The 16,684-nt window shown below is 39.2% G+C and overlaps 1 protein-coding gene across 2 annotated transcripts in view; it reads right to left on the bottom strand.

Moving 5' to 3' along the window:
- Positions 1-16,684, bottom strand: part of SRGAP1 (SLIT-ROBO Rho GTPase activating protein 1) — a 277,465-nt gene that overhangs the window by 90,686 nt on the left and 170,095 nt on the right. For both annotated transcript variants that reach the window (XM_082422706.1, XM_082422705.1), the window contains exons 5-6: positions 5,417-5,599; positions 4,818-4,946 (exon numbers count right to left, since the gene is read on the bottom strand). In XM_082422706.1, the coding sequence (XP_082278832.1) occupies positions 4,818-4,946; positions 5,417-5,599 (312 nt within the window). The remainder of the gene's footprint in view (positions 1-4,817; positions 4,947-5,416; positions 5,600-16,684) is intronic.

Genomic DNA, 16,684 nt, shown 5'->3' on the forward strand with positions numbered 1-16,684 from the left:
GGCGCAGTGGTTGAGAGTCTGCCTGCCGATGCAGGGGACACGGGTTCGAGCCCTGGTCCGGGAGGATCCCGCGTGCCGCGGAGCAACTGGGCCCGTGAGCTACAGCTGCTGAGCCTGCGCGTCTGAAGCCTGTGCTCTGCAGCGAGAGAGGCCGCGACGGTGAGAGGCCCGCACACCGCGATGAAGAGTGGCCCCCGCTCGCCGCAACTGGAGAAAGCCCTCACGCAGAAACGAAGACCCAACACAGCCAAAAATAAATAAATTTATTTAAAAAAAAAAAAGAAAAAAAAAAAAGCTATACGTAAAATGTGATTTCATACTCTCTGGTCTAAAAATATGTGTGTGGACACAGAAAAAGTTTACATTTTAACAGTGACGATCTCAGGTGGTAAGAATGTGATCATTTTATTTTTGTTTGTAGTATTTTCTAGATTTCTACAATGTAAATGTACTGCTTCTATAATAAGACTAGTTTTAAAACAAATTCTATGGAAAATTTATATGACTTTTTTATATCAATAGATCCAGTCATCATCATCTTTGATAGAAAAATTTTAAGAAAAGAGACAGATACTGACTTGAGTTCTTAGAAGCCAAGAGAAACTGGAGGTTTGTATACAAAAGGTCTCAACTTGAATTCTTTGACTATTTATAATGCTTTGATTTAATCAAGATACATTTAGTATCTTCCATGTCATTTCACATATAAAATGTTTTGATGCTGTCTTAAGTGTCTTAAGACAGCATTAAAAATGTCTTAACTTTTTCTCACTAGAGGTATAATAATTATTATACCTTCTAATAATTATTAGCTCAGTATAAAAGGTATTTTGCTAAATAGGCTCACACAGGAGCATAAAGGATTCTAGGTGCCTTTGCATAATCGTTTCTTTTTCATCATGAAGGGTCAAGCTTAATGACCCTTTTTAGGATCACCACTGTATATGTAAATTGGATTCCTACAAAATAAGCAGCCATTTTAGAGTGTACATATTCACATTCTGATTGCCTTAAAAGTGGGTCAACGAACTTGAAGTATGCTTTTCACTAAAAGAGTACTCAATATCTTTTGAATATGACAACCTACCAATTTCATAACATTTCTTTTAAAATTCATATTTAAGTTGTATCACTTGAGAATTGTTTACATTTTATTTTATTTTATTTATTTATTTTTGGCTGCATTGGGTCTTCCTTGCTGTGGGCGGACTTCTCTAGTTGCTGCAAGCGGGGGCTATTCTTTCATTGCGGTGCGCAGGCTTCTCATTGCAGTGGCTTCTCTTGCTGCAGAGCACGGGCCCTAGGCGCACGGGCTTCAGTAGTTGTGGCACATAGGCTCAGTAGTTGTGGTTCACAGGCTCTAGAGCGCAGGCTCAGTAGTTGTGGCCCATGGGCTTAGTTGCTCAACAGCATGTGGGATCTTCCCGGACCAGGGCTGGAACCCGTGTCTCCTGCGTTGGCAGGCGGATTCGTAACCAGGGAAATCCAACAATTTTAGTCCGTTTCTACTTCTGGAAGCTTGCTGGCCGGCCCGGGGGGGCTTGCCCTGGGGCGCTCTCCTGAAGGAGGAGGTCCTGGCGGTGAAGAAGAAGTCCTCGGCGTCCTCCTCCAGGCTGCTGTAGCCGCTACTCACGCTGCTGGTCCCACTGCGCGCGGGCCGCCTCCCCGGGGCGCTGGCTGCCAGGCAGGGGGTGCCGCGCCCGCCCGCCCGCCCGGCGAGGTTCCCGGCGCACGGCCCCGAGCCGCCTGCGGGCCGTCCTGCTGCAGCTGCGCCCGCCGCTCAATCTACATTTTAAATTTAAGGCTGATCTTTAAAAAATCCAGCTTTCTAAAAAAAATTGAAAATACTTGGCATATTTAACTATTTATTTATATCAGAATTATTTCGATCTGGAGGTTAAAATGTCTGAGTTTGAAACCTAACACACAACAATTGTGTAACGTTTGGCAAGTTACCCAGCGTAGCTAAGCCTCCGTCAGTTCTTTTACTCTATAAAATAGAGAAGATAGTATTTACCTCACAAGGTTATGATGATGAGATGAAATTATGCTTAGAAACCTAGGTGCCCGTCACATAGTAAGAGTTCAGTAAACATCCACAACCAGGATGGTGACTCACATAACCCCGACATGCTCTTCTTGTCCTACATACACTAACGGTATCAAGGATGCCACCGTACATCTCCACACAGGTGCCCCATAGGTATCTCAGTCTTAATACATGTAACAGAACTACTGCTCCTCTCCAGGGTCTCTATCTCAGTAAAGTGTACATCATTAACCTAGTTATTCAAGACCTGAGCCTAGGAGTCACTTTTATCCTTTTTTTTTTTTGTTAAACCCACCACCCCAACTTTCTTTTGGCTTTATTTTCAATATATTTTGAATCCGACCACTTCTCACAGGTCTGTTGCTACCACGCCAGTCCAAGCCACCATCATCTCCGGCCTGGACAATTGCAAAAGACTCTAGATATAGCTGGCTTTTTTCACGCTTCTCCGCCTCACCCACCTCAGTCTATTTTCCACCCCGATGCCAGAGTAAGTCTTTAAAATGGAAATCAGGTGATGTCACTTCCTTGCTTCAAACCCTTCACTGGCTTCACACCAAACTTAGAGCAAAAGCTAACCCCTGTTCCCTGCCCAAAGGCTCCTAAAGTGATGGGGTTTCTGCCCCTCCTTCTCTCCCAGAACCTTTTCCTCGCTCACTCCTCTCCAGCCATACTGGCCTCCTTTGCTATTCTCGAGCATCATGAACTTGCCAAACACACCTCCACCTCTGTACCTGGAGCCTTGCCAGTGCTTCTATATGAGGGACATCTTGCTATCCTGGAGCATCTTGAACTTGCCAAACTCACCTCCGCCTCTATACCTGGAGCCATGCCAGTCCTTCTATATGAGGGATTCCTTCCCCATTAGCGATATAGCTCTGCAGCTCACTTTGCTGCTCAGACATCAGGCTTTTCTGACATGCCATCAACAGAAGCACCCCCAGAGCTCTGTTTTATTTTTCTTCATGGCACTGTTACTACTACAACAGTAAGTTACTACTTATATACATATTAAATATAAATATTTAATATATAAGCATATAATATATTACGTATATATTACATACATATATTATATATGTGCAAACGTTTTTATGGCTTGTCTCCCCAGCTAGTACATAAACTCCATGGAGGTGAGGACTCTTTTGTTCATTGCTGGATCCCCATTATCAAGAATAGTACTTGGTACCTTGTAGGTATTAAAGAAGCACTTTTCAAGATACAGAGACTTATCTATCCTCTTGTTAAACTGGCTTGGGTTTAGCGAAGTACTCCAATCACTACTAAAATAAGCCCTAAACAAAAAAGGCAAGCAGAGCTGTTACAAGAATTAGTTCTTCTATATTCCATTCATTTTGCAGAATCCTTACAGATCTAAGTTTGAAAACAGGGGTCATAAAATTTTTAATTTTTATTCAGGAAAACTAGCAGCAATCTAGCAGAAAAAAATCCTTTTATTTCATCAGAGTGCTGGAAGAAAAAAAAAATTTTTTTAAAGCTTCCGTATTTAAAACAATTAAGTGATTACTTACTTGGTTGAAATACTTATAACAAAGGAAAAGAGAAAAAGTTTTCCCTGGATTTATTTATTACTAAATGGTTCTGTATAAAGAAATTATGATATTATATGAGATAAAATTGTTTTTAGACTTAATAAAAGGAAAAAGTCACATCAGAGTGTTAATGAACTAAAAATGAACTAAAAAATCTTTTGTAACAATTCTTAGCAATTCTTTTGTAAAAGTCCCAAACTGTGGCTCTAAAATAATACCTAAATATCTGAGACTTAATGCACCATAAAAATAGTTGTTTTAACCTACTATATGACTAAATTATGACAGACACTATGAGCCATAGAAAATAATCTTATCATCTAACTGTTGGATTCAATCACTGCAAAGCAGTATACAAGTAAAATTCCAGCAGATAACTCTCTGAACTTCTATCACTTTATCTGTGCTTTCCTTATGACACATCGCTTTTTATCTTCTATTTGCAGATCTTGGCATTTTTGGACACAGGATTTTTGTCTGTTTTATTTTTGCCATCTCCTACGGTATTAGCACAATGACTGGGGTACTCAGTGGATGATTTCTGAATGAAAGAATGAGTGACGCTGAGGGTCAAAGTTGGGGAAAAATGGCAGTAAACACTGCACAAATATAATAGTAGACATATACTTGGAGAGTTCTAAATGAGCCCAATTAGTGCTTTTTTATATCATATCCTATAAAAGTAAAGAGTTAGATAATAAAAGTGGTTTCTGTGTATCCTATTTTGCTTCACAGTATTTATCACAACTGTCATAAAGCAATCATTTGTGTCGTCATTTGCTTAACTTTTTTTTTTCCACTTTAAATTCCAGGGGGGTAAGAACTGTTTATCTATGGCTTCTCAGAGCCTCAGCATCTCACAATAGTAGGGGTCCAATAAATATATTTTGAATCAATGAACACAGTTAGGGCTGTGCCACTGCATCATTTGAAAATGCCTGGACCCCCTTCCTAGCTGAGTTTTCCAGATACTCACAGCTTCACAGAACTTCATAATTCATTTTTCAGCGGTTTTAGGATGCACAGTGTTTCACATGCATCTTACAATTTATTGTGTCTTAGTATTCTGTGTAGTTTAATTGGCAGCATTTTTTTTCCTGAGAATTACATAAAACAACATTGTTTTAATAAATGATGGTGTTTTAGAATCACGGAAATGAGATTACTGCTAATTCCATCTTGGTATGGAAAGTATAAAAACTTCAAGTACTTACATCAATTAAATCTGAAAGATCATGAATATAATACTTGAAAACTGAGGCATTGGTTGCTTCAAGGGTTAGGAGATATTCATTCCGTGCCTTAATCGACTTTAGCTTGTTTTCCGAATACTTTGCTTGTCTCTGGAAATGAAGATCCAGACATTGGGAAAAACAAAGTCATTTTAAAACAAGACAGGGAAACATACATGAATTTCTATTCATCTAAACAATTTATTCAACATATACAAATGACCTTCGAAGTCCTTTGAGAAAAGTACATTTCGAATCTGAATTAAATAAACGAAAATTACCCAGCGATGAGGAATAACAACAACGTATATGGGCGCCAGGCCCATTTGCAATGAAATCTCTTTGTTAATATTCAAAGTTCTCTCCATTGTGTATTGGATACTTGGCATTCACCACTAAATGAGGTCCAGCTGTTATTACATGATTTTTATGTTTCTAACACATTTTTTCATTCCCGCGGGAGGAAATGCATGTCATTTCACAGTAATTTACAATGTGTGTCTATCAGCTGTTGCATCAGTGTTCCTAGGTTTGTCACCTCCAGTGAGGACAGAAAGGCTCTGCAGTCTACTTTTACTTACTTTTTCCTTCATTTTTTCAATTTTCTTCACAGAGCTTCGCCGCTGATGTCTCTCTTCCAGTCTAATATGAAAGACTGGGTCACTGGATCTGCCAATTTGCTTCTCTTCTTGTTTCTCAGCCTCTTTCAGCTTGCTCTCTGCACTGATGCTCTCTGCATGATACATATGGTACGTTTTCATCACCTGTGAAAATGTGACCCAAATTGTTAAAAAGATGTCTGTCTGTAACTTAGAAAGTGAATGGAAACCATTATATGACATATATGTTAAAGATATCACCTTCCAACTGGCAGAGGGAGAGCCAGATTGTTAGTAAAATAAAGTATATACTATTCCTTCTACATAAAGCAAACAGAAATATGCAAATTCACCTGCCAGGAAGAGGCACTTAGGGACAGGCTGTGATGAAAAAAATGATTTACAGAGTCTTGTGTGTGCTTTCAGTGTACTTAAAAAGTTCCCTCAAAAAAAAAAAAAAAAAAAAAAAAAAGTTCCCTCAAACTTAAGTGTTTCTCTAAAATCTCCTCTGCATTATTAATTTGCAGAATAAACCCTTATGCATGGATAAATTTTAGCCCAACCTTGGAATTATAAAAAAACTCCAAATAAATATATAGCCCTTACTAAAGGGACTTTATTGCTTAAAATGTACTTGTCAAAATACAAAATGTAAATATAAGGTTCATATATAGTTGTAGTTAAAAAAAAAAAAAACTTTTTATGAGCACAAAGTAATACTTTATGTTCAATGTAGAAAACACGATACAAAAAAGAAAGTAAAATAAAAAGCAAGTAGAAAATAAAAAGCATAAGATTTTGGTATACAGCTAGCCAGTCTTTCTCCTATGAAAACACACACACACACGCACACGTTCATTTTAAAATGACACATATCATTTCTCCTTTTAAAAAATCTGGATCATACTATATTTACAATTTTTAATCTCCTATGTCCTTTTCCATTTAAAAATATCAACATTTTCCTATACCACAAAGCAGTCTTCAAAAACATAATTTTAAGGGCTGTATAATATTTTTTTATATGACTGTGCCATAACTTACTTAACTAATTCCCTACTGTTGAACATTTTAGAATATTTCAACTTCTTGCTTTTTATAAATAAAGCTGTGCTGAAAACCCTTCATATATAGAGTATCTTGTTTCTTCTCTTAGAAATGATACAGGTAATTTGCATTTTGATAGATTTAGGAATATATAAGAGATGAAATTTTGTAATGTATCCTTTCCATATATATTGTAAATATATAATCAATCCTCAATTAAATACTCTTTAGTTTAAAAAAAATTTAAAGGTGTGATGACTCCGACGCCAACTGATGTCTCAAGGTTCCTTGAGGTACCAGAACTCAGCACCCGAGTAATCAGTGCTGGCACAGTCTCAAAAATTATGTCAAATTCTCCTCCACATAAAGTGGATTTTATTTCATCTGTAAATAACTGTTATTCAGAGCCAATTTTATAACTAAGGAATAGTTGTGTTAAAGAGATTGATGTAATGTTTTTAAGTAAGGAACTTGATTTTTCTCATTTCAAAAGATGAGTTTTAAAATAGTTTGAAGACTGGAAGCGTCACTGGAATAAATATATTTATTTAGGCTGAACCAAATTGCTGTTTTTTGTAGGTTATATGAAAAAGGTAGAAAATCAGCACTTATGGTTCAACTTAATACACACTCTTAAGATGACTATTTTGAAGAGTAAAACACAGGGTTAATGAAGAGCTTTACTTGTTTTCAAAAAATCTGATGATGTCTTTCCTTAAAATCAATAAGCTAGCTAATTACATCAAAGGCACTGCTGAACGAGAACAAAGTGAGGGCCAAACTACAAAGTCATGGCAGCTTTCTGTGAGCTGTGTGTAACTGCAAAGTTGTCTCTTTTTAGTAATTATCAAATCTGTCTGGGGGTGTGGTTTGGTTGGCTACTCCAGTTTGAAAGAAAAATAAGACAGCAATAGGAAGCAGCTGGGGAATGAAATGGGAGTCCCCGTGCAGCTGGGCAAACAGTGAGGTCAACAAATCTACTACACACCTGGCATTTCTAGGCTTGGCTCTGTTTATATTCCCCGCCTGAAGCAAACCCACAGGCCCTTTGGGTCCTGGTTCCAGTTACATCTTTAAATGAGAGGGTGAAAAAAAACCAATCACACACACACACACACACACACACACACACACACTCGGCTGTCTTCTTGCTAGTTGACAGGAAGGAAGAAATGAGAACATGTGACTCCCATCATAGTTGGATGAAAAGGCATCCCAGACAGACCTGGGTAACTGAGAAATCTTGCTTTTAAATACATCCTGAAGAAAAGACCTGAACTCCTGACTCTTGCTTTACTAAGATGCTGAGGTCTACTGTAAGCAGGTAATTTGCACAAACTAAGCTTTATGAACTAAGGGTTCTGAGCTGGCTGCTAGCATGGCGTTTCTGATTAAGTAGCCTGGGTTAAAAGGAAAACGTTTGAGTCTGACCTAACACTAGCAAGAATAGGGTATAAATATTTCATCACAATGTGCTTCAGCACAATAGCTGAGGATTCTCCACCCGGTTCAATAGTAATTTCCAGAAAGGTAATGTCTTTGTTCCGTTTTTCCAATTTGACTTAGGGTTTCCACTGTTCTCCAAAATGTCAACAGTTACAATGAATGAATTTTAAAAGTTGGAGAGAAAAAACTAAAAGCTTCTCGAGAACTCTAATTGCAGATAATGAATGCCAGTACCAACTGCATTATTTAAAATGTAAGCTGTTGACAGAAGTTAAATGTGTTTTGTATTTAAAATAACAGACAGTTCTCTCTTTTTCAGAGAAGTAAAAGAAAGCTTTTGAATATATACTGCAAAGAAAATAACAGCTTCTCCATCAGCTTAATGCAAACACAAGCCTTTGCATACCAAATGACATGATAGGCATATATCCATTTAAATGTACTCCAATAGCATATTTTCCTATTTGAATTCTTTTCTACTAAAACCTCATGCATAATTCTCCATTGAACACACTCAATTTATCTTCCCTGCTCTGTCTTCAACTGCAAGAAGAATATAGTCAAGTAGAAAGTGATCACATCATGGATTTCTTTGTGACACTTGAATATTGCCAGAGTATTAGCAAATCATTGATGTCAGAATAAAGGGAATATTAAGCTGGACTTTGTTCAAATCCTCTGCCGTTACCAATCTTTCTTTACCTCATGTACCTCTCACCTCATGTGAAATCCCATACAAAAACTTTGGACAGAAAATGTTAATATATATACTTTTTTCTTACTGACAGACCTATATAATGGATCTGACACTACTCTTGTACTTTAAATCAAAGTGATTAAAGTATCTATAGTAAATTTCAATATTCAGTGTCAAGAAGTCATGGCGTATCTGAAAACTATCCATGTGTTGGAGATCAGTGGATTAAGGGTATAAATTCTACTTTTTGACTTCTGGCTCAGAAGTTAGAAGACATGGTTCCAGGAATGGATCTACCAGTTACTAGGTGTGGAGAGTCATTTAACACTTCTGCTCACCTTACAAGGTTGTTGTGGATACCCAGTTGTACATGGTCCCTGTGTGTGGGTACAACTGTACCTTTACTGAGTACTTACTACATATGTGTGTATATGTATATAATCTATACCACTAATATATATATGGAGACATATGTAATATGTATCTATTTAGCTAAACAAACATTATATAATTCCTACTACATGCGAGACATTGTCCTAAGCATTTTACAAATATTGGGTTGGCCAAAAAGGTCATTTGGGTTTTTCCATAAGATGTTACCGCAAAACCCGAACGAACTTTTTGGACAACCCAATAATAGCTTATTTAATCCTTCTAAAAACGCTTATGAGGTAGGTACCTTTATTCTCCCCATATTACAGACGAGAAAAGTGAGGCACAGAGAGGTTAAGTAACTTGCTGAAGGTCACACAGCCGATAATTGGCAAAGCAATGGTTGGTACCCCAGCAGTCTGGCTCCAGATTCAGTGCTCTGGACTGCTATGCCGTGACCTTCAGAAGGTCTAATGCATTATACAAATGGAAGGCCTCTTTATCTGGGGGATATAGTTAACTCTTGGTCATATTTAGGAATGGAGGAAAAGAAGGAATGAAAGATAATTATTTATTCATTCAACATTTGCTTGGTGTTTAGCACCTGTAAGGCACTGATGGGTATAAAAATAAAGACTTGGTTTCCATCTTCTAAGAGTTTAAGTTTTTAGAATTTAAAAAATGGGCCATGGAGATTCTCATGGACACTGATGAAGTGAGAGGGCATTTGGGCTGAAAGGACAGTATCAGGAAAGATGTAATGGGGTAGGCGACCCACACAGGTGAGGTGGGCATGAGGAGACCAAGACGGTGGAGAAGGGAGTCCAGGGTAGTGGATGATGGGGTAACTGAGCTGAAGAAAGACTGGGCCAGATGAGGAGAGCCTTGAAACCCCAACTAAGTGGTATAGAATTTATTCTGAAGGGGGCTGGTGAATCCATAGAGGTGTGAACAGTATGGTCAAAGCACGGAACAGTATGTAAGCAGTACCTCAGCAGTAATTCGGTGAAGATAGGCAGGATGTTTTAGGGTGTGAAGCGACCTGATTTAGCCTGAAGAAGAGGGAATGGAAAGGAGGAAGGAGAATCCAGAATGACAGCTCCAGGGCCTTTTCTCTGTTCTCACTCTCTCTGACCTTTTCTTAAACTTGACATGACCCCCTCCACCACAGAGTTCAAATGCTCTCACGCTCTGCTCCCAACACCAGCCCAAGCAGCACTCTGTATACTACTGAGTCAATCACTTAACTCCCTCCTCAAAATTTGTACTTTCCTGCCTCTGTGACCTTTTCCCAAGACAATCCAATCCCACTGCCTGGGATGCCCTCCCCAGCACCTCCTGCTGTTACCATTTTGACTCATTCTCCAGGGCAAGGTCAAAGCTCACCTATTGCTAAGTGTTTCCTGGGTCCCCAGCCAGAGTGATCTTGTTCTTCCGACCTCCAAGACCTACTTACTGATAGCACTTCAGACTCTGTGCCGTGTGTTACAGATATTTGTGTACCATTCAGTATCATGGATTGTCCTGTAAGTTCCGTGAGGCCACCAATAATATTTTAGGCAACTCCAGGTCCTTAATATTGCCTTATATACAGGAGGAGTAAAATAGGCATCCGAAGGACAGGAATCCTTTTCTGTTCAGCTTGCCCATTCATTTATTCATTTAACAAATACTATGTGACTAGCATTGTTCCTCTCCATCCCTGGCATCCAAAACAGTACCACCAATAAACACCTGGGACTGGACTGATGGGATGGCAAACATTTCTAAATCATTTGTGAAATATAGTTAGCACTGGAATTTATGGCATCCCCCAAGTAAAAGGGTGTTGGCGGTTGGCGGGTGGGCTGGTGAAAAGCAGTATGTTAGTGACAGTATTTCCTAATTCCACACACAGCCTGCTGTTTTACTAAATCAATCACAAAAAGCTCTCCTGAGAAACTACATTCTTTAGGTTTCCTTAAATATCAACAACCTAAGATAAAGATCTCTTTTCTATAATCAATACATGAGAGGGTTCTAACTGTAACTGAGTTTCTACCGGTGCCAGATCAACAAAACCATCAGGGTAGGACCAGCACCTTGGAAGTCCATTCCCAGGAAGCTCTCAGGTTCGCGGGGAAGGCAGGGCTCCCGGGCCACCCTAGGCTGAGCCCCAGGAGCTGTGCTGTAAGCCTGGCTCCTTCAGGGGTTCACACAGCCTCAGTTCCTCTGTCTAGACTATAGCCTCTGCTGAGCCAAGCTGTGTCTCTGGAGCTTAGTTTAAATAGGGGCAGTGGGCAGGAACTACTTTTCAGACAGCATCATAACACTGCATGCTGCGATCTTTACACCAGCAACCTTGAGCTTTCCTGCCCTTTAGTATACTGAGCCAACCTTGGCGATGAATACAGAGCCGGGCGGACCTGGATTTGAGTTCTCGTGCTACTGCTTATCAGCTGGGCAAGTTTCTTAACTTTCTTGAGCCCCAGTGCCTCTGAGGTGAAATTGGGATTAAGTGACACAATGCATGGGAAGCACAGAACAGGGTGGGCAGTTCTCTTTCTTGACAGTTTCTAAGGTATGACGTAGAAGCAAGTACACAGGCTCCGCGGCCAGACTAACTGGCTTCATATTCTGGCTCTAAGCAGAGAGGTGCAGGCCAGTGCCTCCCAAAGACAAAGCAGCTGGAGAACTGAGTACAGCAAAAGCAGACCTGATGGAGGCCTCTCCTGCTGTTTCATATTACAACTCGGGCCAGCCAAAACCTCTTAAAAACTAATCTAATATACCAGTGACGAGTACCCAGGAGTGGATGGCATAGATACCTACATGTTCATAAAACACACCACCTGAAGTCACACTTAGGAAGGCTTCTAGCCTCTCTGCAATGTCCATCTCATCATTAGCACTCTTTTTGCTGTATGCTGACAGTTACTGTAAAATTAAGTGTAATTTACTGGAAAATTACCCAGGTTTCAGGGAGCAGTGCATAGTGATCTGCATTTACTCATCCACCAAACAGCTACTGAGTATCCATAAGCCAGGCACTGTGCTAGGCTCTGAAGCTAGAGGTGAAAGACACAGTCCCTACCCAGTAAAGACACAAAGGCAGGCCTACTCTTACTGAAGACAAATAGGTGGCGGGGAGGGAAGCACTCATGGACTTCAGGGTAGGTAGGCTGAGTGCAAGTCAGGTGGAGAAGACTCCTAGGCTTCCTTTTAATCAGCTTCTATTTAAGTCTGGGAGCTCACTTGGAGAGAAAGATGGGGTGGGAGGGGGGGATATATTTTATTTATATAAAGATGTAAAGACAGGAGAATCCCACCCAGAACATGAATGCTACTCAGTCAATGCCCACAATGGATCTCAGTTCCCACCCCAATGCCCCATCTCCCACTTAAGGCCTGTGAGGGACCCCTATCAGTATGTTTTATTCTCATTTGTGGCATCAGGGCTGGAAAAGTTGCTGATCCCCGAGGTAATGAGTGGTCAACAGGACTGTTACAGTGATGAACTTTCCCACCTCCTTTCCCCAGGCTTGTATGGTTCACTATAAGTCAATGAAAGCAGAATTTACAAAACTTAATTATATTTGAAAAGTAACATTTATAGGAGAACTCACTTTGAGAGGTAGTATACTGGCAGTTAAGAGCTTAGACCCACAGAACAGACTGCTTGGGCTCAAATCCTGCCTCTGCACTTACTGTGTGATCTTGAGCAACTAACTTAACCTTTCTGTGCCTTCATTTCTTCACTGTAAAATGGGCATAACATTCTTACTCACTGCATGCATAGGGTAGTTGGAAGGATTAGATGTGTCATGACATGTAAAGAGCACAGAAAAAAGAGCTTGACCTATAATAAGTGCACGGTAAATGTCAGCTATTGCTATTTGAAAAAATTACCACAAAATATTTCATTTTAATAATAGGTAATGATTTCTCCATGACTGGAAAGACGATCATTTCCAACAGAGGTAAAGGAAAGGAAAGAAGTGATATTTCCATTTATGTGTATGGTAAGAATTTTAGCAAAGCACTTTAGAAATGAGCAAATAGCTCAAGATGAACAATTAAATAGCATGAGATCCCATCTTTATAGCTAGTTTATCAAAGGAAACTTGAGGTATGTTGTGGCTCCACTGAAATGAAATCAGTTAAAACAGTATGAATTTATCATCAAATTATATTTATAATCCAAACAAATGCTTTGAACAAAAGGCATGGTCTGGGACTCTGGACCCTGCTGGCTGCTAGCTAACCAAATGACAGGGCAACAGAGATACAGAGAATAAACAAAACAAAGGGAAAGATAGAGAACACATATGCAAAGGGAGAAAGTAAGGCTAATGAAAGTCACAAAAATAATTCTATTCCGTTCAGTGTGGTGTTAAAGATTTTGTTTCAGGAGTAATTACAAAGAGCAGCATTTTATAGGTCTATGAAATCCAACAGACCTGGATTTTGGTCCTAGCTTTGCTGCAAAATAGTTCTGTAACCTCAGTCTTTCTGATCCTCAGGGTGACTTTCATCTATTAAAGATGGCAACATGAGGTCTCCTGACAGGACCAAAATTAGGGAACCAATCAAATCAAACTGTGAATCTCAAACAGTTTGAAAACTGTGGAATGAAAGAAGAAGCACAAACTAGAGGTTTGACCATAGAAAAACTGATCATGTAACTAAAAGGCCTCTTTCCATGAGAATTTTAATACATCCCCTGAAGTGGAGAATATTTGACGACGCTCAGAGGAAATAACATAGGATGGCATCTAGCAGTCTATATGAAAAGAGCATCCGGACTGTCATTCAGGTTTTGTTTTCCATTGGAGATTTACTATTTTCTTCTCCATCTTCAACAAGAACCTACAAGAGCCTGTGATAGTGGAAGGATCTTTCAGGTCCTAGATATCCAAGCGTGTGAACCCTCAGTCTGCCAGGCCTTGACTGTGACCTTGTGGCAAGGCTCTGTCTAACCCTGCTGGCCCAGAGCGTTGTCACCTATAAAGGACGTGGCTGGACCATGTAATCGCTCAGGCCTTTTCCAACTCTAAAATTCTATGAGTCCATGATTTCCCTTATTAATTTTACAACAACTAAGTATCACAAGTATTTATTGTTGGGGGAAATACATATATATAAAATATACTTCTCAGTTACTAAAGAGGCTGATTTTTTTCAGTGTCAGGGAAGATGGCAGATAAATTTTAATCAAAAGGAAAAACCCATTAACAACAAATTATACTAATTATCTCCTGCTTCTGTTGATTGAGGCAGCAAATAGTATACCATGCTAGGCCGAGGACATAAGAGTCTTCCTAGAATTTTCCATGGGCTCTGAGGCCATAACTCATCTGCTTTGCTGCACAGAAAATATCTAGAAATGAACAATGCCTGTATACTCTAATGTACTATTACATTGATGAATATTAAACTGGGGTATCTATCACTCTAGTGACTTTAATTAGCTCTCAAACTGATTAGTGATCAATCATCAAGTGCTCATTAAGGAGGAAAACCCAGGAACTATCCGGTAGGTGCAGGGTTGACACAAGGATTTGCTATGTGCTTTTATCTTTGACTGTTATATTTAAGTTAAAGCAGGGCATTAGTCATCTTTTTCAAAGTGCTAAATTTAACAATATTTTTTACATGGCAATATAAATTACAATTAGTTTCACCAGATTTTGCTACTTTAATAAAAATATTTAATGAAAAATGACTCATTTATCCTAAAGAGGATAAATTGTTTTCTGCCTTCTTAGAAAGAAAATGTTTCTATTTGTAAGACAAGCAACCTATATTTATTAATCTTAATCTGGGCTAGCTCTATTTCCAGTAGACACCAGAGGCAGCTTCTAATTCAAATCTTTGAGTAATAGGCAGGGGTTATTGGTTTTGTTTATCTCGAATGAACCCTCGAAGAACACTCACATTCAGCAAAAATTTCTTGAGCCCCATAAAATGTACCACAAACAGGCCTTGTCCTTTTTGATTCATTTACATTCTATTACTAGAAATCCAATTATATTTTATTCTCTGTTGATTTATACTAGGTTCATCAGGATTATTTTTCATGAGAGCAATGAACAATTTGGTATAATATCTGCCCACTTCACAATGATCAGAGATTTTTAACATGAAATAAATGTCATTTTATCCAGGAACTTCTAATTTTGCAGAAGATATTTTCCTTTCTTGTTTCTCAAGCACTCCATTTGTAGTGGGGTAAAGAGAAATTGGTAAGGGCAGAGGATTTGAACAAAGTCCAGCTTAATATTCCCTTTATTCTGACATGAATGATTTGCTAATACTCTGGCAATATTCAAGCACATGGAGTTCCCTGCACAGGCAATGCCCTTTCACGCATCTGTGCTTTCCCTCACACACGAATTGCTTTTTTGGAAGGCCATTCCCACCCTTCCTTTGTCATAAAATCAGGTGTCAGCTTCTCCAGGAAGCCCTCGGGAGGTTTACACAGAGCTGTGGAGACCTCTATCTCGCCCAGCACCCAACACCATATACGGAAATATCTCACAAGTCTAACTCATTGATGACAGGGCTGTTTGCCATCAATATATTAACAGGACCTGTAAATTTATTGAAAGGCTCCTCCCAGCCTCTCTGGACGCAACAGAGATGATCCTCTAATAATTTTAGAGCTGAGGCAACCATGCTTTTAGTACTTTCCATTTAACTGACTTAGAGACAGGGAACAGACTCTGAGATTTGGGACAAACGCTGAATAATGGCATTCCATAAATCCTAGAAACTTACAAATCACAAACCCTCTCCATAAAAGTGCTGCGCAGCCACTCTACAAAGGAGGAGAGCACCGTCTTAAAAGATAACCTATTCCATTTCTCAACAGATCTAATGGTTAAATTCAGGAATCAGACTGCCTAGATCCTTGTTTTGCCTTTTATCACGTTCCACAGTTTTCTCACCTGTAATTAGGAATAAGAATCATACCTCTAAGGTTGTTGTGAAGATAAAATGAATTAATACATGTCAAGCACTTGCAGTGGTAACTGGCAAACAGTGAGTGTTTCACGGTTGCTACAAAAATTGTAAAATACCACCCCCCCCATCATATCTTTAAAGCCCACAATAGCCTCAGCCAGTGCTCAGTGTCAATGCTCACTTGTTTACTCTCACACACCTGAAGGTTGAGAGCAGAGGCGTGGTCTTTGTTCTATGCATCAAAGATACTGAGCTGCAAAGAGCCTTAATCCTTGCCCAACAAGTCAACAGAGAAAGTCAGTGATAGGGAAGGTCATCAGAAACTCCTTGTTTCAAAAAGCGTTTTCATACGAAGTCTTCAGAGGCCCTGAAATACAAGTTTAAGCTACTGAAAGAATAATACCCACAAATTGGCACTTGGAATACATATTAACCAGGGCCATAGTGAACACAGTGGCAGCAGAAGTGGTGAAGGGAGAGTTTCAAGCAGTTGGCAACGTTGCGGGGGAAAGTACATGTATAATGAAAGGCCAACCAATTTACTAGAATTTCAAAGTCACCTGCAATTTTAAATCATTAATTCTTTTCAGGGAAATGTTTCACATGTCTTCAACATTACACATGTGTATTAGACATTTAAGTTATACGGTTTAGTATATGAAATACTTAAGCTGAGGACACCAGACACTTGGAATTTTAAAATCATAAAAGACCTGAAACCCTTGGAATTGTAGCATCAACTA

Source organism: Balaenoptera physalus, assembly GCF_965194825.1.
Source record: "Balaenoptera physalus genome assembly, chromosome: 13".
Lineage (NCBI taxonomy): Eukaryota > Metazoa > Chordata > Mammalia > Artiodactyla > Balaenopteridae > Balaenoptera > Balaenoptera physalus.